Source organism: Zophobas morio, unplaced genomic scaffold, assembly GCF_036711695.1.
Source record: "Zophobas morio isolate AGI-343-1 ecotype UQ-CSIRO unplaced genomic scaffold, CSIRO_AGI_Zmor_V1 ptg000054l, whole genome shotgun sequence".
NCBI classification, from domain to species: Eukaryota; Metazoa; Arthropoda; class Insecta; order Coleoptera; family Tenebrionidae; genus Zophobas; species Zophobas morio.
The window spans coordinates 3,672,497-3,699,022 of record NW_026972159.1 but is presented as its reverse complement, the minus strand read 5'-3'; the positions used below and the strand labels follow the sequence as shown (position 1 = coordinate 3,699,022).

Below are 26,526 nucleotides of genomic sequence, written 5' to 3'. Positions count from 1 at the left end.
GATTGAGGGTCGAGAAAAGCGAGTCGTTTTAAAATATCTTTTAATTATAATCAGGTAGGTAATATTTACATCTTTTAAATTAAACTATACAGTAATATCAGGTATGGCATCTTTAATTATTTACAAACAAACAATAACAACAAGTTTATCGTTATTGTGATTAAAAAGAATTAAAACCTGTAACAAAAACGAATAACGGGTACAACAAACTGCGAATGAATTTTAGAGTTGCAATACTTGTGAAATGTTGACAAATGACAGAATTAACAGCCTTTAAAATTATCTTAAATTAGAGCATTTAGTAGTTTTTCTAAACTCATGTTAATTACAAAGATTCAATAAATATTAACATAGCAGAAAAATAAAAAGAACTAAATCAGTCTCCACGTTTTAATTGTGACATTAAAAAATAGGAAACCGAATTGACATTCCGTCGAGGCAATGCTTGATTAGTTTAATCAAAACAATGTCGCTTCGACTCGACGCAACGTCAAACTAGAAATCGTCCACACTCGAAACAGTTCCAGTGTAGACCATTTCTCCAAAGGAACAGACTAACGAGTAATTTTAATAAATATCAGTCCAATAAATTGTTTGCTTTAAATCTTGAAGTCATTTAACGCTAAAATTATAGATGTGATTTTAAAATGATAAATTACTTATAAAATTAATAATACACAGGACCAGCAACCAACATCCTGACGGATTAAAGACTAGTAATGTAAAGTGACTATGTTTCAAAAACACAGCAGAACACACGATAATAAAACCAAAGACGCTTCGTAAATTCGACAGTACTCAAACCAACGTGCACGGTTTAAATTCGGACGAAGGCAGTGATAATTGTTCGCAATTAAAAAAAAAATTGTTACACGAAAGCGATATCAACTTCAAAATATCTTATTTGTTCGAAACATATTTTCGAACGTACCCTTAAATATAAATTTGACACTAATATAAGCTAATGATGTAAAAAAATATATTTCAAGGTTACGCTGAAACGTCAAACTTGACATGCCTTCGCTCCTCTCGTTAAAAGCCATGGCTGTAGAGGTAGATAGGTTAGGGTATAGTACTATTAACAAATTATGCCACCATAGAACTGTCACAGACTAGACAAACAAGTGACAAAATTTGTTAACCTAATCCTGTCATTTTTATTTCGCCACCTGCGATGTTACTTTTTGTTTTGACTTTTTCGTGGCAGTGTCCCGACCAGTGGCGGCTGGTGGGTCAAAATTTCGGGTCGGCCAAATATTTTGAGTCTACACCTTGGTGTTATATATTTTTGTAATGTATGGCTACTATTCATTAACCACTGACATTTTACGTGCCAGGATGTACAAAACATCTCAAATGTTTCGACCTGTTAAAATAATTTTTTATAGGAAATTGACAATGTCAGTTTGATTCCAAATACTATTAATCCTTAATTCTACTTGTTCTGCTTTATCATTAATTGAGAACCACCGAAACATTATTTTTACTGAGTTCCCCGTCGACCGGCGGCTATACGGCTTGCCGACCCCGGACATCCACAATTAAATAATAATAATTAAATAATGACATGCAGTTAAAAAATATAAAAAAAGTAATAATAAAAGTACCAACTGTTAACTATCTTCATTTACATTTATTTTTTTTAATGTATATGACAAATTGTCAAATAAATTAATTGAATAATTGAAAAATTAAAATGATTTAAAACTTTAAATTCGTTTCTGAAATATCTGAAAACGCTTAGATGCTAAAAATACAGAAAAAGCGCATTTATGTTGTAGCTAAGTTATGTACGAAAAATAAAATTTTAGATAATTTAATGTAATTTTTTTCGTTTATTATTCATACACAGAAAAATGTATTAAATCGACAATTATTATTAAAAAAAAATAGTATGCAGTGAAGAACATCGAAGCCGTTATTGTTTTGTAATTTGGTTAGCTATCTTAAATATTAAGCGTTTTAAAAACTAAATTCGCGTTGCTGGGTACGGCGAAGGAGGATTTCGCCGGACCTGGCACAACATACGTTCCGCCAGGTCTTTGTCTACTACAGTGTACTAGACAAAGAGAACGATGAAACCGTAAGCTGCTACGAAGTCGAAACATCGAGCATAATGCATTCCTGGGTACGGCTTGCCGAAATCTCGCCGGCAAAGCGTGTTTATCAGCATTTAAAATTAGCAACAAATGCTTTATTTTGTACCTACAATATAATAAAATATATTTTTAATATATATGGTCTATCCTAACGTACATTCAAACTTTATTTCTTTTTTTATTTTCTAATTTCAACGCTTACTAAGTATTTTAAAATGACTGGTACGGCGTGGCCGACCCTGCCGCCCCTGACCAGCCGCCCCTGGTCCCGACCTACGGATTGTACGACCGCGACAACTGCACCACCGAGATTTTCAAAAATATACAGGGTGCTGTTTTCAAATTGGCTTATGTGGTGTCGCTTCGACTTCTAAACTTGGCCTATGCAGCAATACTAACCTTAATTTTAGTAAATTACATTTATTTATTGACAAAATGTTGATAGTTGGAAGCTTGCTTAATTATTCGGTCGTCGTTCACGTTGATTTGAATATCGTTAACAAAAAATCTCAAGCACCATTAAAATCGAAAAGCTTTAGCTTATTTCTTTACACCCTGCAGCAGCAATACTATAAAGGCAATTAGTTTCCGATTAAAAAATCATAATTGGCGTTTCATTATTATCCAATTTGATGACCTGAATATGGTAAGTACTCACACTAATTTAACCTACAGCTGTTATGACACGTCGTTGTTGTGGAATAAGCGCCTCTGCGGTTCGGGGGTGTAGTGAAACCTCGCTCTCAGGTGTTGCGGAGAGCCAGGCACTGATGTGCTCTCGGAGAGTCGTCGCGGGGGCGGGACAGGCGGCGTTGGCGAGATGTACCTGCGAAATAACCAGTTTTTTAACACTTTTTTCAACTTGAATTTTTCAATTCTTCGAGTTTTCATTTTTTTGTTACTTTGGTTTTTCGAATTGCAATTTTTCAAGTTTTCAAATTTAAATTTTTGAGTTTTTCAATTTTCAGTTGCTTCAGTTTTTAGATTTTGCAATTTTTGGATTTAAAATTTCTCAAGTTTTCAATTTAGTTTTTCATTTTTTAATTTTTCAGTTTTTTGATTCTTTCACATACTTTTCATATCTTCAAATTTTTCGTTTCTTCATTTTTTCAATTAGCAATTTTTCAATTTTTGATTTTTTTGATTCCTCAATTTACTATATGCAACGCCTCGAGTTTTCATTTTTAAATGTTTCGATTTTTCAACTTTTAGTTGCTTCAATTTTTAGATTTATTCAGTTTTAGATTTTTCCGTTTTTTTTTTGTTATTGGACTTTCAAATTTTTTCATCTATTCGACTTTTCAATGTTTCTATTTTTAATTTTTCAATTTTTCGTTTCTCTAAATTTTAGATTTTGCAATTCAATTTTTCGGTTCTTTAATGTACTGATTTTATAATTTTTCTTTTTTTAAATGCTAAATTTTTTTCATTTCTAATCATTTTTAAATTTTCAATTTTACGATTTTAGAATTTTTCCATCCATTCTTTTCAATTTTTCAATTTTCATTTCTTCAAATTTTATATTTCAAATTTTTCGTTTTGATTTTCAATTTTCTTTATTTCTATAATTTTTTTATTTTTGAATGTTTCGATTTTTTGTTTTTTCAATTTCAATTTTTTTAATTTTTCGTTTCTTCAATTTTTCAATTTGCGATTTTTTCCATTTTTCATTTTTTTATTTCTTCAATTTTTAGATTTTGCAATTTTTCAATTTAAAATTTCTCGAGCTGTCAATTTTTAATTTTTCAATTTTTCGATTTAGAATTTTTCGTTTTGGTTTTCTCTTTTCCTTATTTTTTCAATTTTTCGATTTTTCACTTTTCTTATTTTATAATTTTCTTCAATTTTTGATTTAGAATTATTCTAGTTTTTATTTTAAATATGTACATATGTAATAATTATAATTCAAAAATTTTTCATTTTTTCAATATTAAGACTATAGAATTTTTAGATTTTATAGAAATAATAATCATTTTCAAAATTATTCAATGTCAGTTTTACGATTTTAGAATTTTTCCGTTTTTCTATCTTTAGATTATTTTAAAACTCTTTCATTTATTCGACTTTTCAATTTTTCGATTTTTAATTTTTCAAGTTTCATTTCTTCAAATATCAATTTCAAATATTTCTTTTTTTTATTTTTCCATTTGCGATTTTTTTATTTTTCTTTTTTTTTTGTTTCAATTTTTAGATTTTGCAATTTTTTGATTTAAAGTTTTCGTTTCGGTTTTTTATTTTCTTTATTTTTCAATTTTTCGGTTCCTAAATGTTCTGATTTTCAATTTTCCATTTTTTAAAAGCGATTTTTTCATTTTTGAATTTTCCAATTTCACTGGTCAACAAAATTCAATTTTTTCTCTCTAACTTTGACATAATTGTAATGTTTTCGTTTAATTTGTCTCTGTGTTTGTAACAAAGGGCATAAACCTTACAACTTAGCTCAATTAAAAATAAAAATGCATATTTGATGTTAAAAACAAAAAAGCAGGTAAAACAATTTAATTTTTGTATCTTTAACGGCAAAAAGTGATGTATTAACAAAAGAACAACCATAATTAAGAAAAAAACAACGATTGTAGTTTAAAAAAAGAAAAAAACAAAAGAAACAGCTAAGACCGACGTTTTTTCGGTTGCCTCCTATGGGTTTCATTGGAGATCTCTCGCTTGATGGTCCCGCCGTATTTTGCGAGCATTTAGGGGTTCCATCGATCTTGGTAACGTTTTTGTATCCACAAAATGCCCAGATGGAAACGTTCTCTATGTCCGTCACTCACGTCGTCATAATTTTTGGGGAAAAAATCAAGATCCGAATACATAAAATGCACTTTTAAGAATATGTTAATTTAAAATTTTTTATATGATGATAACATGTTTTCTACTTACTAAACGTAGTTTTCTTATTGTTTCCCAAGAAGTTTGTAGCAATTTGATCACAAAAAAATACACCTTATAGAAAGTTTCCTGTTACTTAATAGTACGATTTTTGTATTTTTCAAAGGATAATATTGAAGATTACTTTTAAATGAGAGCTAAGTTTGGGTTTAGCCGTTTATAATATCATTTAAAATTGTTAATTAAATAATAATTGGCTGCTATAATAAAAGTTAGAGTCTAGCTGTTGACCAGTGTTTTTTTGCAAGTTTTCTAGTTTTCAGTTTAAATATGTAACAATTAAAATTTTTAAAATGTTAACTTAATTTTTGATTTGCATGTTTTTTAGTTTTCATTTTAAATACTTAATAATCAAATTTTTTAAAATCTTTTACTTTTTCAATTTTACGATTATAGATTTTGTCCATTTTTCTTTTACTAGATTTTACTAGAACTTTTCAATTTTTAGACTTTGAATTTTTCAAATTTTCGATTTTAAATTTTTCTTTTCTTCAATTTTTCAATTTGCGATTTTTTTATTGCAATTTTATATTTTCAATTTCATGTTTTTTTTATTTTTCGTTTCCTCAACTTTTGATTTGCAAGTTTTTAAATATGTAATAATTAAAATTTTTAAAATTGTTCCCTTTTTCAATTTTTCAGTTTTTCTATTATTGGATTTTTAAACTTTTTCATCTAATGGACTTTTCAATTTTTCGACTTTTAATTTTTCAATTTTTCGATTCTTCAATTTTTATTTCTTCAAATTTTCGATTTCAAATTTTTTTTCAATTTTTCAGTTTGCGATTTTTTTATTTTTAATTTTTTTTGTTTCGTCAATTTTTAGATTTTGCAATTTTTTGGTTTCAAATTCTCGAGTTTTCAATTTTTAATTTTTTAATTTGCAATTTTTCATTTCGGTTTTTTATTTTTAAATTTTTCAGTTTTTCAATGTTCTGATTTTATAATTTTCACTTAATTTTTGTTTTGCAAGATTTTTAGTTTTCATTTTAAATATGTGATAATTGAAATTTTTAAAATTTTTGATTTTTTCAATTTTGGGATTTTCGAATTTTTCAATTTTCCGATTTTTCAATTTTCATTGCTTCAATTTTCATTTCTTCAAATTTTTTATTTCAAATTTAGGCTTCGATTTTATAATTTTTTGTTTCTTCAATTTCTCAAGTTTTCATTTTAAATTTTTCAGACTTTCAATTTTCCAACTTTTGAATGTTTCAATTTTTATTTTTATTTCGAATTTTCACTTTTTCAGAGTTATATTCAATTTTTTGTTTCGGTTTTGTATTTTCTTTATTTATCAATTTTTCGTTTCTGATTTTATAATTTTCCTTTTTTTAAATGCGACTTTTTTTTTATTTTTGAATTTTCCAATTTTTTTTATTTGCAATTTTATATTTTCCAGTATATGATTTTTTAATTTTACGTTTCCTCAACTTTTGACTTGCAAATTTTCTAGTTTTCATTTTAAATATGTAATAAATGAAATTTTAAAAAATGTTCACTTTTTCAATTTTACGATTTTAGAATTTTTCCATTTCGACTTTTCAATTTTTCGACTTGCAATTTTTCAATTATTCGATTCTTCAATTTTCATTACTTCAAATTTTCGATTTCAAATTTTTCTTTTCCTCGATTTTTCAATTTTCGATTTTTTATTTCGCATTTTTTTGTTTCTTCAATTTTTAGATTTTGCAATTTTTTGGTTTAAAATTGTCAAGTCAATTTTTAATTTTTCAATTTGCAATTTTTCATTTCGATTTTTTATTTTCTTTATTTTTAAATTTTTCAGATTTTCAATGTTTTGATTTTATAATTTTCTATTTTTTTAAAAATGTGACTTATTTTTTCATTTTTGAATTTTTCAATTTTATGATTTGCAATTTTATATTTTTCAGTTTCATAATTTTTTAATTTTTCGTTTCCTCAACTTTTGATTTGCAAGTTTTCTAGTTTTCATTTTAAATATGTAACAATTAAAATTTTTTAAAATTTTCACTTAATTTTTGTTTTGCAAGATTTTTAGTTTTCATTTTAAATATGTGATAATTGAAATTTTTAAAATTTTTGATTTTTTCAATTTTAGGATTTTAGAATTTTTCAATTTTCGGAATTTTCAATTTTCATTGCTTCAAATTTTTTATTTCAAATTTAGGCTTCGATTTTATAATTTTTTGTTTTTTCAATTTCAATTTTTTCAATTTTTCCTTTCTTCAATTTTTCGATTTGCAATTTTTCATTTTTTTTCTCTTTAATTTTAGGACATGCAACTCTTCGAGTTTTCATTTTTAAATTTTTCAGACTTTCAATTTACCAACTTTTGGATGTTTCAATTTTTATTTTTATTTCGAATTTTCACTTTTTCAGAATTATATTCAATTTTTCGTTTCGGTTTTTTATTTTCTTTATTTATCAATTTTTCGTTTCTTCAATGTTCTGATTTAAATATAATTTTCCTTTTTTTAAATGCGACTTTTTTTATTTTCGAATTTTCCAATTTTTTTTATTTGCAATTTTATATTTTTCAGTTTCACGATTTTTCAATTTTTCGTTTACTCAACTTTTGATTTGCAAAAATTTTCTAGTTTTCATTTTAAATATGTAATAAATAAAATTTTTAAAAATGTTCACTTTTTCAATTTTACGATTTCAGAATTTTTCCATTTTTCTATTATTGGATTTTAGAACTTTTGAATCTATTCGACTTTTCAATTTTTCGATTCTTCATTCTTTATTTCTTCAAATTTTCGATTTCAAATTTTTCTTTTCCTCAATTTTTCAATTTGAGTTTTTTGTTTTTCCAATTTTTTTTATTTACAATTTTATATTTTGCAGTTACATGATTTTTCAATTTTTCGTTTCCTTCTAGTTGTCATTTTAAATATGTAATAAATAAAATTTTTAAAATTTTTCAGTTTTTCAATTTTACGATTTTAGAATTTTTCCATTTTTCTGTTATTGGATTTTAAAACTTTTTAATCTATTCGACTTTTCAATGTTTCGATTTTTAAATTTTCATTTCTTAAAATTTTGGATTTCAAATTTTTCGTTTCTTCAATTTTTCAATTGGCGAATTTTTTATTTTTCGTCTTTTTTTCTTTCTTCAGTTTTTGGATTTTGCAATTTTTCGATTTAAAATTATTGTGTTTTCAATTTTTAAGCTTTCAAATTGCAATTTTTCGCTCTATTGCCTTTATTTTTGAATTTTTCGCTTCTTCAATGTACTGATTTAAAATTTTCCCTTCTTTAAATGCGTTTTTTTTAATTTACTAATTTTTTAATTTTCAGTTTCGTAATTTTTCAATTTTTCATTTCCTTAATTTTTGATCTGCAAGTCTTCTAGTTTTCATTTTAGTATGTAATAATTAAAATTTTTCAGTTTTTCCATTTTTCTATTACTTGATTTTAGAACTTTTTCATCTATTCGACTTTTAAATTTTTTGACTTGTATTTTTCAATTTTTCGATTTTTCAATTTTCATTTCTTCAAATTGTTTAGTTATTTCAAATTTGAGGTTCCGATTTTCTATTTTCTTTATTTTTACAATTTTCGATTTTTCAATGTTTCATTTTTTTTGTTTCTTTAATTTTTAGATTTTGCAAATTTTTCAATTTAAAATATCTCGAGTTATCAATTTTTTATGTTCAATTTTTCGATTTTCGATTTTTTTATTTTGGATGTTTCAATTGTAATTCTTTTTTCCAATTTTCATTTTTTCATACATACATTCAGTTTTGGTTTTTTTTTTATATTATTTACTTTTTCAATTTTTACGTTTTTCAATGTTCTTTCAACTTTTCGGTTTTCGATTTTTCAACTTTTAACTCTCTTAATTTTAGTTTTTTTTGTTAATTTTAGATTTTGCAGTTTCATAATTTTTCTATTTTCCGTTTGTTCACTTTTTGATTTGCAGTTTTTCTAGTTTTTGATTTTAAATATGTAATAATAATTACAATTTTGAAAATTTTTCACATTTTTCAATGTTACATTTTTTCGATGCCACAAGAACTTTGAAAAATTAGAAATCAAGAACTTGAAGAATTGAAGAAACGAAAAATTAAAAAATTGAAACTCAAAAATTGATAGTGTCAACTCGAAAAAACGAAATATGTATTAGAAAATCAAAATATTGCAAATATTTTGCATACTTCAGATATCGGCAAAATTTTGTGATGACGTCAAACATTTTGGGAGGGGATAAACGAATAAGATAAAAGAATAAATTTTTATTAATAGTCGGTTTGGCAATTTCAAAGTTAAATTGCAAAATATTGTGCAATTTGATTTTTTTTTTTTTAAATCTGGATGTTTTGGGTGAAAACCCGACACGCACTCATACACCACAAGTGTAATTGACAATCGGTCTAGTAGTTTCGGAGATTACCTATCCAATAAAAATCCGTACAGAGGGCAGACAGACAGACAGACGGAAACATAAACTTACGCTCGGGAAGTAAAAATACACACCTCCTTGACAGACTCGGCGAGTTCGATTCTAAAAAATTCCTGTGCAACGCTAGAGGGCTCTGGTTTTCGCTACTGGCGGCTCGGTTGACTCTGGGTGGCGGTTCCGGGCTCTGGTGCCTCGACGACCGCCCGCTCCTGTCGCCGCCCAACTGCAGCTTAATATAGGAGGCAAACCTTTTCTTTCCTAATCACAACAACCACCATTAACCCACCCTCGCCGACACCCTCCAACCCCAAACCCGCACTCACCGGATTCCTCGGCCTCCTTCGCCAGCTGCTGCTGCTTCTGCTGGTGGAAGAACCTCTGCAGTATAATCGGACTCGTGTTCCCGCAGTTGTACTGCTCCTGGCTCTGCGCCCTCAGCGGCAGCGGCGAGCCGGTCGGCGACTTCCAGCTCTCGCTCCGCCTCTGCGGGAACGGCGAGACCGCGCCGCCGGAGGTCTCCGGCGCCTCGTTGTCCCGCCCCCGCTGCGACTTGGCGGCGGCCACGTGATTCTGATATGCTTTGAACGGCGAGTAAGTTCTGTACAGGCTATCGGGTTCGGTGGTGCTTTGGTGTGGTAGGTCGGCTGTCCTTTGGTGCGGATATGGCTGATTATCGTTTCTTTGGTGATTGAGTGATTGGAATGTAGCGAGACGAGAGATGTGGCCCCCACGCGAGTCCGGCGGCAGGTTCTGGTAGGCGGACGGCGGCTCTTGGCCGCCCTTGGCGGCGGGCTCGGGGGGCTTCAGCGGTTTGTACTGGCACTGCGCGTTGCCGTTGGTGATGTTCGTCAGGTATTGAGCAAGATGTTGGGTGGTGGGTGGTTGCCGTTGATGCGAGGTAAAAAAACGACGGAGGGTGGATTGGGCGATGTTCGATCTGGGGGTTGTAGTTGGAATGGAGGCGAATTAATCACGTGGTAAAAGAGCGGTGAAACAACGATGGGAGATGGGGTGGATTAATTAGTTGGAATTTTATAACCTAACTTTTTTGGGGTGTTGTAAATTTTTCGTACATCTCGTGAGTCTAGTGACCTGAGAAATTCATCTGTCAGATTGATTATGACATTTGAACTTAGTTGTCACTTGATGTGCGAATAATTCATCTATGGGACTCCTATGAGGGGCAAAAGAGGATTTTTTCCCATCATTGTTTTACTTTTTATTTACTGGAAAATTCTACGGCGTTCAAAATAATATCAGTGTTACTGTTTCATGCTTGTGTCGACAAACATTAGCATGCACTTGACGTTATTAACTAATTAAAAAAAGAAATGTGAGTACTACGCAAAAAATAAATGCATCCAAAATGTTCTGTGTTTGTTTATATTTTTTAGTTTTTAGTAAACTGTATACAAACAAATACATGCTATTAAAAACTGAACAAACTGTTTTATTTTCACATGCCTTTTTTAGCGTTCATAACCAGTGGCGGCGTTGGGATTGCATACCAAAATTTTAAAAAATGGTCGAGGGGTCGAACATTATTTTGACACAATTTCCCTTGCCCGTGAAGTACCTCCAACACAACAAATCCCGCTTCTTTGAAAAATTATGAAAATTCTCCCGCGGTTTTATCGACTTGAATTTTTCAGTTGTTCAATTTTCCATTTTTTTGTGTCTTCAGCTTTCCGATTACTTTTGAATTTTTCAATTTTTATATTTTGCAATTTTTCAATTTAAAATTTCTCGAGTTTCCAATTTTTTCTTTCGGTCTTTTGTTTTTTATTATTTTACAATTGTTCGATTTTTCAATGTTCCAATGTTATATATTTTTCTTTTTTCAATTTCAATTTTTTTAAATTTTTTGTTCTTCAATTTTTCATTTGGAATTCGTATTTTCTCTATTTTTCCAATTTTTCGGTTTTTTAATGTTCTGATTTTATAACTTTCCTTTAATTCATTGTGAAATTTTTCAATTGTTGGATTTTAAAATTTTTGGACTCGCAATTTTTCGGTTTTTCAACTTTCAGATTTTTTAATTTTTCGATTTTTCAAACTCAAATTTTTCAGTTACTCGATTTTTCGTTTTTTCGTCTCTTGCATTTTTGATTTGAAATTTTTCTAGTTTTCATTTCAAAACGTAATAATTTTACTTTTCAACTTTAAAACTAGAATTTTTCCATTTTTCAATTATTGGATTTTAAAACTTCCATTTTATCGATTTTTAAATTTTCAATTGCTCGACATTTAATTTTTCAATGTTACATATTTTTGATTTTATAATTTTGACGATTCTAAATTTTTCGATTTTACAATTTCTGGATTTTCCAAATATTCGATTCGTTTTTTTTTCTTTCCAATTGTTCGATTAAATTAATTTTTTACGATTTTTACATTTCTCGATTTTTCAATGTTACAATTTTTAGTTTCCTCAGTTTTTCGATTTTATGTTTCGATTTTCGACTTTTTCGACTTTGCAATTTCTCGTTTTTTCAGTTTTTCGATTTTTCCGATTTTTAGTTGTCAATTTTTCAATTTTTCGATTTTGCAATTTTTCGATTTACAATTTCACGAGTTTTCAATTTTTAATTTTTCAATTTTTCAATTTTTCGGTTTTTCGATGTTCTGATGTTAAGTTTTTCTTTTTTCAATGTGAAATTTTCCAATTTTTGGATTTTTTAATTTATCGATTTGCAATTTTTTGGTTTTCAATTTCTGAATTTTTCAAGTTTTAGATTTTTTACTTTTTCGTTGATGAGTTTTCATTTTAAAATATGTAACAATAATAATTATAATTCAAAAAATCTTCACCTTTTCAATTTTACAATTTTAGATTTTTTCAATTTTTGAATTATTGGATTTAAAACTTTTTCATTTATTCGATTTTTCGTTTCTACAGTTCTTCGTTTTCAAATTTTTCGATTTTCTACTTTTTCGACTTTGCAATGACTGGTCTTTTCAGTTTTCGATTTTTGAATTTTTTCAGATTTTTTTTTTTTCGTTTTTCCATTTTTAGATTTTGCAATTTTTCGATTTGCAATTCCACGAGTTTTCAATTTTTAATTTTTTAATTTTTCGGTTTTTCTATGTTCTGATATTACGTTTTTCTTTTTTTTCAATGTGAAATATTGCAATTGTTGGTTTTTACAGTTTTTCGATTTTTCATTTTTTTCTGATTTTTTAGTTTTCGTTTTTCCATTTTTAGATTTTGCAATTTTTCGATTTGTAATTTCACGAATTTTCAATTTTTTTGGTTTTTCAATGTTCTGATGTTAAATTCTTGTTTTTTTCAATTTGAAATTACCCCATTTTTTAATTTCTTGATTTATCTATTATTAATTTTTCGATTTTTCAACTTTTAGATTTTTAATTTTTCGTTTTTCCAGTTTTAGATTTTTGAGTTTTTCGATTTTTCAATTTTTGATTTGCAATTTTTTTAGTTTTCATTTTAAATATGTAATAATAATTATAATTCAAAAATTTTTCACCTTTTCAAGTTTATGATTTCAGAATTTTTCCATTTTTCAGTTATTGGATTTGAAACTTTTCCATTTATTCGATTTTTCAAATTTTCGATATTTATTTTTCAATTACTTGATATTTAATTTTTGCATTTTTCGATCCTGCAATTTTTGGGTTTTCCAATTAATCGATTCGTCCATTTTTTTGTTTCCAATTTTTGGATTTTTTTTTTTAGAATTTTCAACGTTTAAATGTTTCAATTTTTCGTTTCTTCAGTTCTTCGATTTGCGATTTTTCGATTTTCCACTATTTCGCCATTGCAAGTCTGATTTTTTCAGTTTTTCGTCTTTCAATTTATTGAGATTTTTAATTTCCGTTTTTCCCTTTTTTGGATTTTGCATTTTTCAATTTGCAAATTCACGAGTTTTCAATTTTTCTTTTTTTTCAGTTTTTAGTTTTAGTTTTTCAATTTTTCAACTTTTTTCTGATTTTTTTTAGTTTTCGTTTTTCCACTTTTAGATTTTTTTCAATTTTTGGATTTTTTAATTCATCGAATTGCAATTTTTCGGTTTTTCAACTTTTACATTTTTTAATTTTTCTTTTTTCCGGTTTCAGATTTTTCAGTTTCTCGATTTTTCGATTTTTCATTTCTCTAATTTTTGATTTGATTTTCTAGTTTTCATTTTAAATATATAGCAGTAATTATAATTCAAAAATTTTTCACTTTTTTGATTTTAGGATTTTAGAATTTTCCCATTTTTGAGTTATTAGATTTTAAAACTTTTTCATTTATTCAATTTTTCAGTTTTTCGATTTTTAATTTTCCAATTTCTCGATATTTAATTTTTCGACTTTACAATTTTGACGATTCTATAATTTTTCGATTTCACAATTTTTGAGTTGTCCAATTTTTTGACTCGATTCGTTTTTTCTTCTTTTTAATTTTCCGTTTCTTTAGTTCTTGATTTGAAATTTTTAGGTTTTCCACTTGTTCGACTTCGATTTTTTAGTGTTTCGATTTTTCAACTTTTCGGATCCAAAAATGGAAAAATTGCAAAATTTGTAAAATGAAAAATCAAAAATGAAAAAACGAAAAAGTATAAAATAAAAACTTTGAAAAATTGTAAAAATGGGAATTAAGAACTTGAAAAATTGTAAAAACAAAAAATTGAAAAATGTGCAAAAGCGAAAAAACGAAACATCGTAAAATCGAAATATTGAAAATTAAAAAAGAGCAAAATTATCAAATTGAAAAAACATTAAAAAAGCAAAATAAATGAAAAGCAAAAAACTGTGATATTAAATTGAGCAAATGATAAATAAAAAATCCAGAAAATATCAAAAACTTGAAAAATTGAGGAAAATAAAAATTGAAAAATCAAAAAATTAAAAATTGAGAAACTAAAAAAAAATCAATTTTGAAAAACTGCAAAATTGAAAAATTTGGAAATCGAAGAATTGAAAAACCAAAGATTGAAAATTTGAAAAATTGAATAAACGAAGAATTATAAAATTGAAAGAAACATTGAAAAAACAAAGGAAATGAATAAGGGAAAAATTAAAAAATTCGGAAAACGAAAAATAAAAATCAAGAACTTGAAAAACTGCGGAAACAAAAAATTGAAAAATCGAAAAATTAAATTAAAAAATTCGGAAAACGAAAAATAAAAATCAAGAACTTGAAAAACTGCGGAAACAAAAAATTGAAAAATCGAAAAATTAAAAATTGAGAAAATGAAAAATCGAAAAATTTCAATTTCGAAAAACTGCAAAATTGAAAACTTTAAACATTGGAAAATCGAGGAATTAAAAAATCAAACACTGAAAATTTGAAGAATTGAATAAAAGAAGATTATAAAATCGAAAGCAACCTTGAAAAATCATTTCCTGTGATGAGAAAAGATTGAAAATTTGAAAAATCGAATAAACGAAAAATTATAAAATCGAAAGAAACATTGAAAAAACGAAGGAAATGAAAAACGAAAAATTAAAAAATCCGTAAAATGAAAAATAAAAATCAAGAACTTGAAAAATTGCGGAAACGAAAAATGGAAAAATCGAAAAATTAAAAATTAAGAAAATAAAAAACCGAAAAATTGCAAATCAAAAAATTGAAGAAACGAAACATTAAAAAATCTGGAAGTCGGGAAGCTGAAAAATTGAAAAAAGGAGGAATTGAAAAAATAAAGAAAATAAAAAACGAAAAATTGTGATATTAAGACACCGCGAAATTGAAAAATTTTAAAATTGGAAAATCGAAGAATTGAAAAATCAATGACTGAAAATTTGAAAATTTGAATAAAGGAAGAATTATAAAATCGAAAGAAACATTGAAACACCAAAGGAAATGAAAAAGCGAAAAAATAAAAAATCCGTAAAATGAAAAATAAAAATCAAGAACTTGAAAAATTGCGGAAAAGAAAAGTGGAAAAATCGAAAAATTAAAAATTAAGAAAATAACAAACCGAAAAATTGCAAATCAAAAAATTGAAGAAACGAAAAATTAAAAAATCTGGAAGTCGGGAAGCTGAAAAATTAAAAAAGGAGGAATTGAAAAAATAAAGAAAATAAAAAACGAAAAATTGTGAACTGCGAAATTGAAAAATTTTAAAATTGGAAAATCGAAGAATTGAAAAATCAACGATTGAAAATTTGAAAAATTGAATAAAGGAAGAATTATAAAATCAAACGAAACATTGAAAAACCAAAGGAAATGAAAAAACAAAAAATTAAAAATCCGAAAAATGAAAAATAAAAATCAAGAACTTGAAAAATTGTGGAAACAAAAAATGGGAAAATCGAAAAATTAAAAATTAAGAAAATAAAAAACCGAAAAATTGCAAATCAAAAAATTGAAGAAACGAAACATTAAAAAATCTGGAAGTCGGGAAGCTGAAAAATTAAAAAAGGAGGAATTGAAAAAATAAAGAAAATAAAAAACGAAAAATTGTGAAATTAAAACACCGCGAAATTGAAAAAATTTAAAATTGGAAAATCGAAGAATTGAAAAATCAAAGATTGAAAATTTGAAAAATTGAATCAAGGAAGAATTATAAAATCAAAAGAAACATTGGAAAATCAAAGGAAATGAAAAAACGAAAAATTAAAAAATCCGTAAAATGAAAAATAAAAATCAAGAACTTGAAAAATTGAGGAAACGAAGAATGGAAAAACCGAAAAATTGAGAAAATGAAAAATCTAAAAATTACAAATCAAGAAATCGAAAAATTTGGAAGTTGGAAAACCGAAAAATTGAAAAAAGGAGAAATTGAAAAAAATAAAGAAAATAAAAAACGAAAAATTGTGATATCAAAAAACTGAGAAATTGAAAAATTTTAAAACTGGAAAATCGAGGAATTGAAAAATCAAAGATTGAAATTTTGAAAAATTGAATAAAAGACGAATTATAAAATCGAAAGCAACCTTGAAAAACCGCAGGAAATGAAAATGCGAAAAATTAAAAAATCCGTAAAATGAAAAATAAAAATCAAGAACTTTGAAAAATTGAAGAAACGAAAAATGGAAAAACCGAAAAATTAAAAATTGAAAAAATGAAAAATCGAAAAATTGCAAATCAAAAAATTGAAAAATTTCGAAGTTGGGAAACTGAAAAATTGAATAAATTAAAAATTATAAAATCGAAAGCAACATTGAAAAAACAAAGGAAATGAAAAACCGAAAAGTGAAAAAATCCGGAAAATGATGTTTATCAAGAACTTGAAAAATTGAGGAAAACTGCGAAATTAAGAATTTTAAGTTGGAAAATTGAGAAAATGAAAAATCAAAGATTGAAATTTTGAAAAATTGAATAAAAGACGAATTATAAAATCGAAAGCAACCTTGAAAAACCGCAGGAAATGAAAATGCGAAAAATTAAAAAATCCGTAAAATGAAAAATAAAAATCAAGAACTTTGAAAAATTGAAGAAACGAAAAATGGAAAAACCGAAAAATTAAAAATTGAAAAAAAAAAAATCGAAAAATTGCAAATCAAAAAATTGAAAAATTTCGAAGTTGGGAAACTGAAAAATTGAAAACAGGAGAAATTGAAAAAATAAAGAAAATAAAAAACTACAAATTGTGATATCAAAAAACTGCGAAATTGAAAAATTTTAAAATTGGAAAATCGAGGAACTGAAAAATCAAAGATTGAAAATTTGAAACATCGAATAAACTTAAAATTATAAAATCGAAAGAAACATTGAAAAAACAACGGAAATGAAAAACGAAAAATTAAAAAATCCCTAAAATGAAAAATAAAAAATCAAGAACTTTGAAAAATTGCGGAAACGAAAAATGGAAAAATCGAAAAATTAACAATTGAGAAAATGGAAAATCTAAAAATTGCAAATCAAAAAATTGAAAAATTTGAAAGTTGGGAAACTGAAAAATTGAAAAAAGGAGAAATTGAAAAAATAAAGAAAAAAAAACGAAAAATTGTGATATCAAAAAACTGCGAAATTGAAAAATTTAAAGTTGAAAAATCAAGGAATTGAAAAATCAATGATTGAAAATTTGAAAAATCGAATAACGGAAAAATTATAAAATCGAAAGAAACATTGAAAAAACAACGGAAATGAAAAACGAAAAATTAGAAAATCCGTAAAATGAAAAATAAAAATCAAGAACTTTGAAAAATTGCGGAAACGAAAAATGGAAAAATCGAAAAATTAAAAATTGAGAAAATGAAAAATCAAAAAATTGAAAAATTTGAAAGTTGGGAAACTGAAAAATTGAAAAAAGAAGAAATTGAAAAAATAAAGAAAATAAAAAATGACAAATTGTGAAATCAAAAAACTGCGAAATTGAAAGATTTAAAAATTGAAAGATCGAGGAATTAAAAAATTATAAAATCGGAAGAAACATTGAAAAAACAAAGTATATGAAAAAGAAAAAGTGAAAAAAAAATCGGGAAAATGAAAAATAAAAGTCAATAACTTGAAAAACTGCAGAAACCAAAAATGGAAAAATCGAAAAATTGCAAAATTGAAAAATTTGGAAGTCCGGAAACGGAAAAATTGAAAAAAAGAGAAATTAAAAAAAATAATAAAAAACGAAAAATTGTGATATCAAAAAACTGCGAAATTGAAAAAATTTTAAAATTGGAAAATCGAGGAATTGAAAAATCAAAGACTAAAAATTTGAAAAACTGAATAACCGAAGAATTATAAAATCGAAAGAAACATTGAAAAAACAAAGGAAATGAACAAGCGAAAAATTAAAAAATCCGGAAAATGAAACATAAATATCAAGAACTTGAAAAATTGAGGAAACGAAAAATTGAAAAATCGAAAAATTAAAAATTGAGAAAATAAAAAATCGAACAATTGCAAACCGAAAAATTGCAAATCAAAAAATTTAAGAAATGAAAAATTGAAAAATCCGGAAGTCGGGAAACAAAAATTGAAAAAAGAAATTGAAAAAATTAATAAAATAAAAACGAAAAATTGTGATATTAAAAAACTGCGAAATTGAAAAATTTTAGAACTGGAAAATCGAGGAATTGAAAAATCAAAGAATGAAAATTTGATAAATTGAATACAGGAAGAATTATAAAATCAAAAGAAACATTAAAAAACCAAAGGAAATAAATAAGCTGAAAACGAAAAATAAAAATCAAGAACTTGAAAAATTGTGGAAACGAAAAATGAAAAAATTCAAAAATTAATTATGTAAATAATAATTATATAAATGGTATCAAAAAATTGTAAAATCGAAAAAAAAAAAACGAAAAATTGTGATATCACAAATTACCTTCGACCAATTTTTGATATCACAATTTTCCGTTTTTTTTTTTTTCAATTTTACAGTTTTTTATAAGGGGGAAATAAATTTTGATTGGTTTTGGAGTTTCAAAGTTAAATTGCAAAATGTTGTTATACAATTTTAATTTTTTCCCAAAAATCTGGATGTCTTGGGTAAAAAACTGAACACGTGGGGATGTTTATCCAAATTTTGGTTAGCATTTTACCATCTGCAAGATATTCCTAATACATTTAAAATTCGAACAGACAGACAGAAACGGAAGATCTATTTTTTCGTACTCTAGAGGTCGTGAAACTTCAAAAAAACATAAAAGTACCCAGTCGTACTCGCTTACAGTACTGCCTTAGCTTACTTTCAGGAAGTAAAATTAATTAATTTACAAAACAAGCTGCAATCAATAACAGTTTTTCTCATTGTCTGCCACTCACGAGGCATGCGAGACAAAGAGAAAAAATTCAAGGTTACCAAAGCCATTTCTATTGATTGCACTGTATATAAATACCGCAGACCTCCAATATACGTCTATTTCTGGACCAAGTGATAAAAGCTACTTTTAATCGCGCGAGCAAGTGTGCTAAAATTTTTTTCCCACAACGCCGCCACCATTCACTCCCCCACTCACCCAAACTACAAACTAAAGAAAAAATAAAAAAACGAAACTAACCATGCAACGTACCTAGGCGCTGTTGTACCAGCCACAGCGTCTGCTTCCTTAAGCGCTTTTACCGCCCACTCCCCCACATCGACGTGCTTAGTCTCATACTTTTTAATAAAAGCCAAAGACTTCAATTTCGCATATTTAGGCCTCTGTTTCTGATCTTTAATCAAACTAGAACAAACCCAAAACATTTGTACGTCGCGCAAATACAAAAAACACCTACCAACACTTGACAAATTCCCTAAACTCCGGACTAAAAGTATCAGGAAGACTCGGCGGATCCTGGCCTAATACTTTCGTTAGAACTTCAAAGTCGGTGGTGCAGTTGGGATATGGAAACACGCCAGTTGCTAACTCAACTAGGGTGATCCCCAAGGACCACACGTCGGCGCGAATGTCATAATCTGGATTTTTCGGATCAGGTTCGATGCGTTCAGGCTGGAATGATAAAGTAGAGGGAAACAGTGACAATAAGGACGACAATAAAATTACAGCTAGATATGCGGCACAGCCTGCACTTCTTGTTTTGGCCATTGAGTCGACTAAGCGGCCGCTGATACCGAAATCACAAAGTTTGACGTGGCCTTTAGTGTCTAGGAGGATGTTTGAGGGCTTGACGTCCCTGTGTATCACGCCGTGTTTATCTTTTAAATATGATAAAGCTTCCACAGTCTAAAAATTATTATTGATTCAAGCTTGAACAAATGAGTCAAGTACTCACCGCAACTGTCACTTTACCCAATATTTCTTCAGGTATCGGTTTCCCTAACCTTTTGAGTAATTTATCAAAACAAGTAGTCATTAATTCCATGCATATCCAAACTTCTGTGTCAGTAATAAAACAACCTAAACATTGAACTATGTATTTACAGTCGTGTGATTTTAAAACCACTTCTATGTCCATTATTATCCTTTTATTTTCTTCTGTGTTACCTGAGCGCCTCATTTGCTGAAACACACGCAGTTAAGGTTAGGTGGGGCTCAATGTGCGATTATTACTTTGACAGCTATTATTTCATTACTAGGTTTGTGCCTCATTTTGATAACGTGCCCGCAGGTCCCAAACCCCAACTCTTCAAGCCTCTCCATATCCTTAATATTTGTTTCATATGTTTTGTTGTTAATAGTTAAGTTACCACTAATCTTCATAATTTCTTTCAATTTGTTATCAGTCTCTAAGTTGTCATTGCTTCTGGCTGAGAACGCCAAATCCCTAGGCCTACTCTTGCTAGGGCCAGTAATGTCCACTAAACACACCTCGTTTACGCTTTTATTGAAAAATCAAAGCAACAACTTACATTGAAGAGGGGGGCGACTGTGAGCAACATCACCATTATTTCTGGGGACATTTTTACCGGACATTTGGGGGCTGCGTGGAGGATTACCTTCTTGTCTTAATCGATCTAATAAATTATTTATTTTCTGTTCTTGACTAGACATACTTATACACACTACAAAGTCAAAACCAATGACAGCTATGCGAAATAACCTGTAACTTTTGTTAGCTGCCAAAGGAAAAAACCATTGCCACCTTAGTGACAAAACGAAAGTCCCTAGGTTTTTGCTTGACAGCAGCTGCGGGTTTAAAAAGTTCAAGCGAAATCTGAAACACGAAAAATACTCTGGACACGTTATAACAACCCGAAACGTTCAATATAAAATTAAAATCGCCAATTTCACTCACGTCACAAATTTTATTAAATCAACACAAGTATAATAATACAAAGTTGTAAGAGTACAAAACAGGACCAGTTGTTTGACAAAGTGTACACAGATGTCGCAAACAATGCACTCACGATAAAATTAAAATCCCTATAATTAATAAAAACACAGCTAAATATCTATTTAAACACTATTTTCCTATTCTTTGGATCGACCACTGTTGTTGGCACAAAGGGCATTTAGGACTTTGCTTCACCCACAGAGACATGCAGCAGTGGTGAAACGTGTGGTTGCATTCGCCCCAAACTACAACACATTCTTCTTTTTTCTCGCCCTGGTTGTACACTTTCTCGGCCTGACACTTCAAACAACAGTCCGTCACTTGGTTGCGACAGATAGCACAAGTGTCGCATTCCACGTCCCATGTCCACATACCAACGGCGTTCCACTTTTTCAAAGTGAACATTTTCGTGTCGCTTTTGGTGGAGTCGTCGAGGGGTTGAGGCTTTTCGTTCCCAGTTGCCATTTTCGGAAAATAGAGAGTCTAAACCAAATTTGAAAATTTTTAGTCTTTAGAAAGTTGGGTCTATTTTGTTTACCTTGATTTTTGTTGTTTGAAGCGCGGCTGTAGAATAAATGGGTGGTACTGGCGACTTGGGATGGTATTTAGAGGGATTGTAGATGAAAAGTGAGAGTACTGAGGGTGTCCAGGTGCAGTTTTCAGTGGAGGAGGATTAAGTTAATTCCTACTTAACGATAGTTTTATGACGGAGTCACGTTGATAAACTTAGTAATTGTGCTTCTGGTCTGATAAGTACCATTAGTAATGGTAATGTGTTTGTAATGTAAAATTGTTTAGTATTCGATAGTGGATTGACCATCAGGAGTTCGAGTAACGCCCAAGGCTATAGTAAACAATGCAAATCCCTTTTTAGGTAGCTTATTACCTGATGGTTAGAAATATTCGCACATGGATTCTGCATGTCACAAAGTTTACAAATGTATTACCTTTGAAGACTATCTTTAGAAGTGTATAACTTACAAGTACATACTTAATGCTAACTAGTTCAAAAATTTTCTAATTTTTACTTAATTTTCCCTCAGTCCTTTATACATAAAAAAGTATTTACTTGAAATCATAAGTAAGAACTTATTGCTCGGAAATCTTGTAAATATTTTAAGATTATTGTAATCATGGTAAATCGTTAAACAAAATTTATTCTTTATCCCCTCCCAAAAAACTGGTGACGTCATCTCAAAATTTTGCCGATATCCAAAATGTGCCAACATAAATTTTATCTTAACAAGAACTAGCAACATTCGTGTTGTGCTAGTTTCGATTGCCAATATTGCCATATCAACTACCGCTACCAACCGCGTTCGGCGTAAAGTACTAGATGACAGGGCTACCAACTTGACTTTTTATCGAGTGGTTCCGTAGAAATGACCGCTACTGTATAAATGGATTTTAAATTGCATAAAATAACATAATCCCACACATGTACCTACCCGAAACGTCGAGATTTTTGAAAAAAAATCAAAAATATAGAACAACATTTTGCAATTTACTTTTGAATCTGCAAAATCGAATGCTTTGAAATCTTGCAAATATTTTAAAGTTATGATAAGCATAATAAATTTTTAATCAAACCATATTTACTATCCTCTCTAAAAAATTGGTGACGTCAGCTCAAAATTTTGTCGAATAAATCCTATCTAAAATGCCCAAAATATTATGAGTCTGCACTTGTGATTTATCATTCCATTCATATTTTTTGGATTTTCTCAGAGGATATTTCATTTGCCAAAATTAGTCTTATCTTAATAAGGACTAGCCCCGCCCACCCGCCCTCAATTTTCTTAAAAGGTATGTGATCTGCCAAAATCAGTTTTATCTTAGCAAGTACTAGCCCCGCCCACCCACCCTCTCTTTTCTTAGAGGCTATGTCATCTGCCAAAATCAGTCTTCTCTTAGCAAATACTAGCATTTTGGTATATCACATATCCTTTGAAAAAATAGAGGGCGGGTGGGCGGGGCTAGTACTTGCTAAGATAAGACTTATTTTGGCAAATAACATATCCTCTGAGAAAACAGGGGGCGGGTGGGTGGGGTTACTACTTACTAAGGTAAGACTAATTTTGGCAAATAACATACCCCCTGAGAAAAAAGGGTGCGGGTGGGCGGGGCTAGTACTTGCTAAGATAAGACTGATTTTGCCTCTATTAATCTTGCAAAAACTTGTTAAATTTAAAAGGTATTAAATTGTAAATTTCCATGCTAACGAGTTTAATTCCTAAATCTAACCAATTTTTTTATTTTTCGATTTATCGGTTTTTATATATTTTAAATTTTCCAATTTTTCCATTTTTAGTTTTTCAATTTTTAATTTTTCGATGTTTTGATTATCCGATTTTTATGATTTTCAATTTTTCAGCTTTTCAGCATTTCTATTGATAGATCTTCCAATTTTTCAATGTTCAATTTCTCAATTTTTCAACATTTAGTTTTGGGGATTTTTCAATATCTGGATTTTTCAATTCTTCGATATTTCGGCTTTTCAATTTTTCAATTCTTCGATTTTTAGTAATATTCCAACGTTCCAATTTTTCTCCCGATATTTAAATTTTTCAATTTTTCGACTGTTCAATTTCCCAATTTTGCGATTTTTTGACTTTTCAATTAATATTTTTAACATTTGTCCCCTATTTTCTCAGAGGATATGTTATTTGCCAAAATTAGTCTTATCTTAGCAAGGACTAGCCCCGCCCACCCACCCTCTCTTTTCTTAGAAGCTATGTCATCTGCCAAAATCAGTCTTATCTTAGCAAATACTAGCATTTTGGTATATCACATATCCTTTGGAAAAATAGGGGGCGGGTGGGCGGGGTTAGTACTTGCTAAGATAAGACTTATTTTGGCAAATAACATATCCTCTGAGAAAACAGGGGGCGGGTGGGCGGGCCTAGTACTTGCTAAGATAAGACTTATTTTGGCAAATAACATATCCTCTGAGAAAATAGGGGGTGGGTGGGCGGGGATAGTACTTGCTAAGATAAGACTGATTTTGCCTCTATTAATCTTGTAAAAACTTGTTCAATTTAAAAGATGTTAAATTGCAAATTTCCATGCTGAGTTAAATTCCTAAATCTGATAGGGTGTTTATTTTTTATGTTTCATTCTACGTCAGGAGCGAGGGAAGTTCTGTTGAAACAACTTTCGACCAATTTTTTGATTTTTCGATTTATCGATTTTTATAAATTTTAAATTTTCCAATTTTTTGATTTTTCGATTTATCGATTTTTATAAATTTTAAATTTTCCAATTTTTCAATTTTTAATTTTTCGATGTTTAGATTTTCCGATTTCTAGGATTTCCAATTTTTCAGCTTTTCAGCTTTTCTGTAGATATATCTTCCAATTTTTCAATGTTCAATTTCTCAATTTTTCAACATTTAGTTTTGGGGATTTTTCAATACCTGGATTTTTCAATTCTTCGGTATTTCGGCTTTTCAATTTTTCAATTCTTCGATTTTTAGTAATATTCCAACGTTCCAATTTTTCTCCCGATATTTAAATTTTCCAATTTTTCAAATGTTCAATTTCCCGATTTTGCGATTTTTTGACTTTTTAATTCATATTTTTTAGATTTGCCCCCTATTTTCTCAGAGGATATGTTATTTGCCAAAATTAGTCTTATCTTAGCAAGGACTAGCCCCGCCCACCCACCCTCTCTTTGCTTAGAAGCTATGTCATCTGCCAAAATCAGTCTTATCTTAGCAAATACTGGCATTTTGGTATATTACATATCCTTTGAAAAAATAGGAGGCGGGTGGGCGGGGCTAGTTCTTGCTAAGATAAGACTTATTTTGGCAAATAAGATCTCCTCTAAAAAAACAGAGGGCGGGTGGGCGGGGCTAGTACTTGCTAAGATAAGACTTATTTTGGCAAATAACATATTCTCTGAGAAAGTAGGGGTCGGATGGGCTGGGCTAGTACTTGCTAAGATAAGACTTATTTTGGCAAATAACATATTCTCTGAGAAAATAGGGGGCGGATGGGCGGGGCTAGTACTTGCTAAGATAAGACCGATTTTGCCTCTATTAATCTTGCAAAAACTTGTTAAATTTAAAAGGTGTCAAATTGCAAATTTCCAGCTAACGAGTTAAGTTCCTAAATCTGATAGGCTGTTTATTTTTTGTTTCATTCTACGTCAGGAGCGAGGGAAATTCTGTTGAAATAACTTTTCCACCAATTTTTTGATTTTTCGATTTCTAGGATTTTCAATGTTTCAGCTTTTCACCTTTTCTATTGATAGATCTTCCAATTTTTCAATGTTCAATTTCTCAATTTTTCAACATTTAGTTTTGGGGATTTTTTAATATCTGGATTTTTCAATTCTTCGATATTTCGGCTTTTCAATTTTTCAATTCTTCGATTTTTAGTAATATTCCAACGTTCCAATTTTTCTCTCGATATTTAAATTTTTCAATTTTCCGACTGTTCAATTTCCCGATTTTGCGATTTTTTGACTTTTCAATTAATATCTTTTAGATTTGCCCCCTATTTTCTCAGAGGATATGTTATTTGCCAAAATTAGTCTTATCTTAGCAAGGAGTACCCCGCCCACCCACCCTCTCTTTTCTTAGAAGCTATGTCATCTGCCAAAATCAGTCTTATCTTAGCAAATACTAGCATTTTGGTATATCACATATCCTTTGAAAAAATAGGGGGCGGGTGGGCGGGCCTAGTACTTGCTAAGATAAGACTTATTTTGGCAAATGACATATCCTCTGAGAAAATAGAGGGCGGGTGGGAGGAGCTAGTACTTGCTAAGATAAGACTGATTTTGCCTCTATTAATCTTGCAAAAACTTGTTAAATTTAAAAGGTGTTAAATTGCAAATTTCCATGCTAACGAGTTAAATTCCTAAATATGATAGGGGGTTTACTTTTTATGTTTCATTCTACATCAGGAGCGAGGAAAGTTCTGTTGAAACAACTTTCGACCAATTTTTTGATTTTTCGATTTATCGATTTTTATAAATTTTAAATTTTCCAATCTTTCAATTTTTAATATTTCGATTTTTAGGATTTTCAATTTTTCAGCTTTTCAGCGTTTCCATTGATAGATCTTCTAATTTTTCAATGTTCAATTTCTCAATTTTTCAACATTTAGTTTTGGGGATTTTTCAATTCTTCGATATTTTGGCTTTTCAATTTTTCAATTCTTCGATTTTTAGTAATATTCCAACGTTCCAATTTTTCTCTCGATATTTAAATTTTTCAATTTTTCGATTGTTCAATTTCCCGATTTTTCGATTTTTTGACTTTTCAATTCATATTTTTTAGATTTGGCCCCTATTTTCTCAGAGGATATGTCATTTCCCAAAATTAGTCTTATCTTAGCAAGGACTAGTCCCGCCCACCCGCCCTCAATTTTTTTAAAGGCTATGTCATCTGCCAAAATCAGTCTTATCATAGAAAATACGAGAGCATTTTGGTAAATCACATATCCTTTGAGAAAATAGGAGGCGGGTGGGCGGGGCTAGTACTTGCTAAGATAAGACTTATTTTGGCAAATAACATATCCTCTTCGCAA

General features: G+C 28.9%; 2 protein-coding genes across 2 annotated transcripts; both read right to left on the bottom strand.

Moving 5' to 3' along the window:
• Positions 1-23: 23 nt before the first annotated feature.
• LOC135142799 (dual specificity mitogen-activated protein kinase kinase 7-like) lies at positions 24-20,877 on the bottom strand. The gene is made up of 9 exons (XM_064074548.1): positions 20,565-20,877; positions 20,266-20,513; positions 19,988-20,215; positions 19,759-19,938; positions 19,490-19,704; positions 19,285-19,437; positions 9,705-10,318; positions 9,456-9,639; positions 24-2,925 (listed from the first exon to the last, which is right to left on the bottom strand). The coding sequence occupies exons 1-9, from the start codon at positions 20,704-20,706 to the stop codon at positions 2,778-2,780; spliced, it is 2,112 nt and encodes a 703-aa protein (XP_063930618.1). The 5' UTR covers positions 20,707-20,877; the 3' UTR covers positions 24-2,777.
• A 241-nt stretch (positions 20,878-21,118) lies between these two features.
• On the bottom strand, positions 21,119-21,454 carry LOC135142795 (RING-box protein 2-like). Its single transcript, XM_064074541.1, has one exon. The coding sequence runs from the start codon at positions 21,452-21,454 to the stop codon at positions 21,119-21,121; it is 336 nt and encodes a 111-aa protein (XP_063930611.1).
• Positions 21,455-26,526: the final 5,072 nt, after the last annotated feature.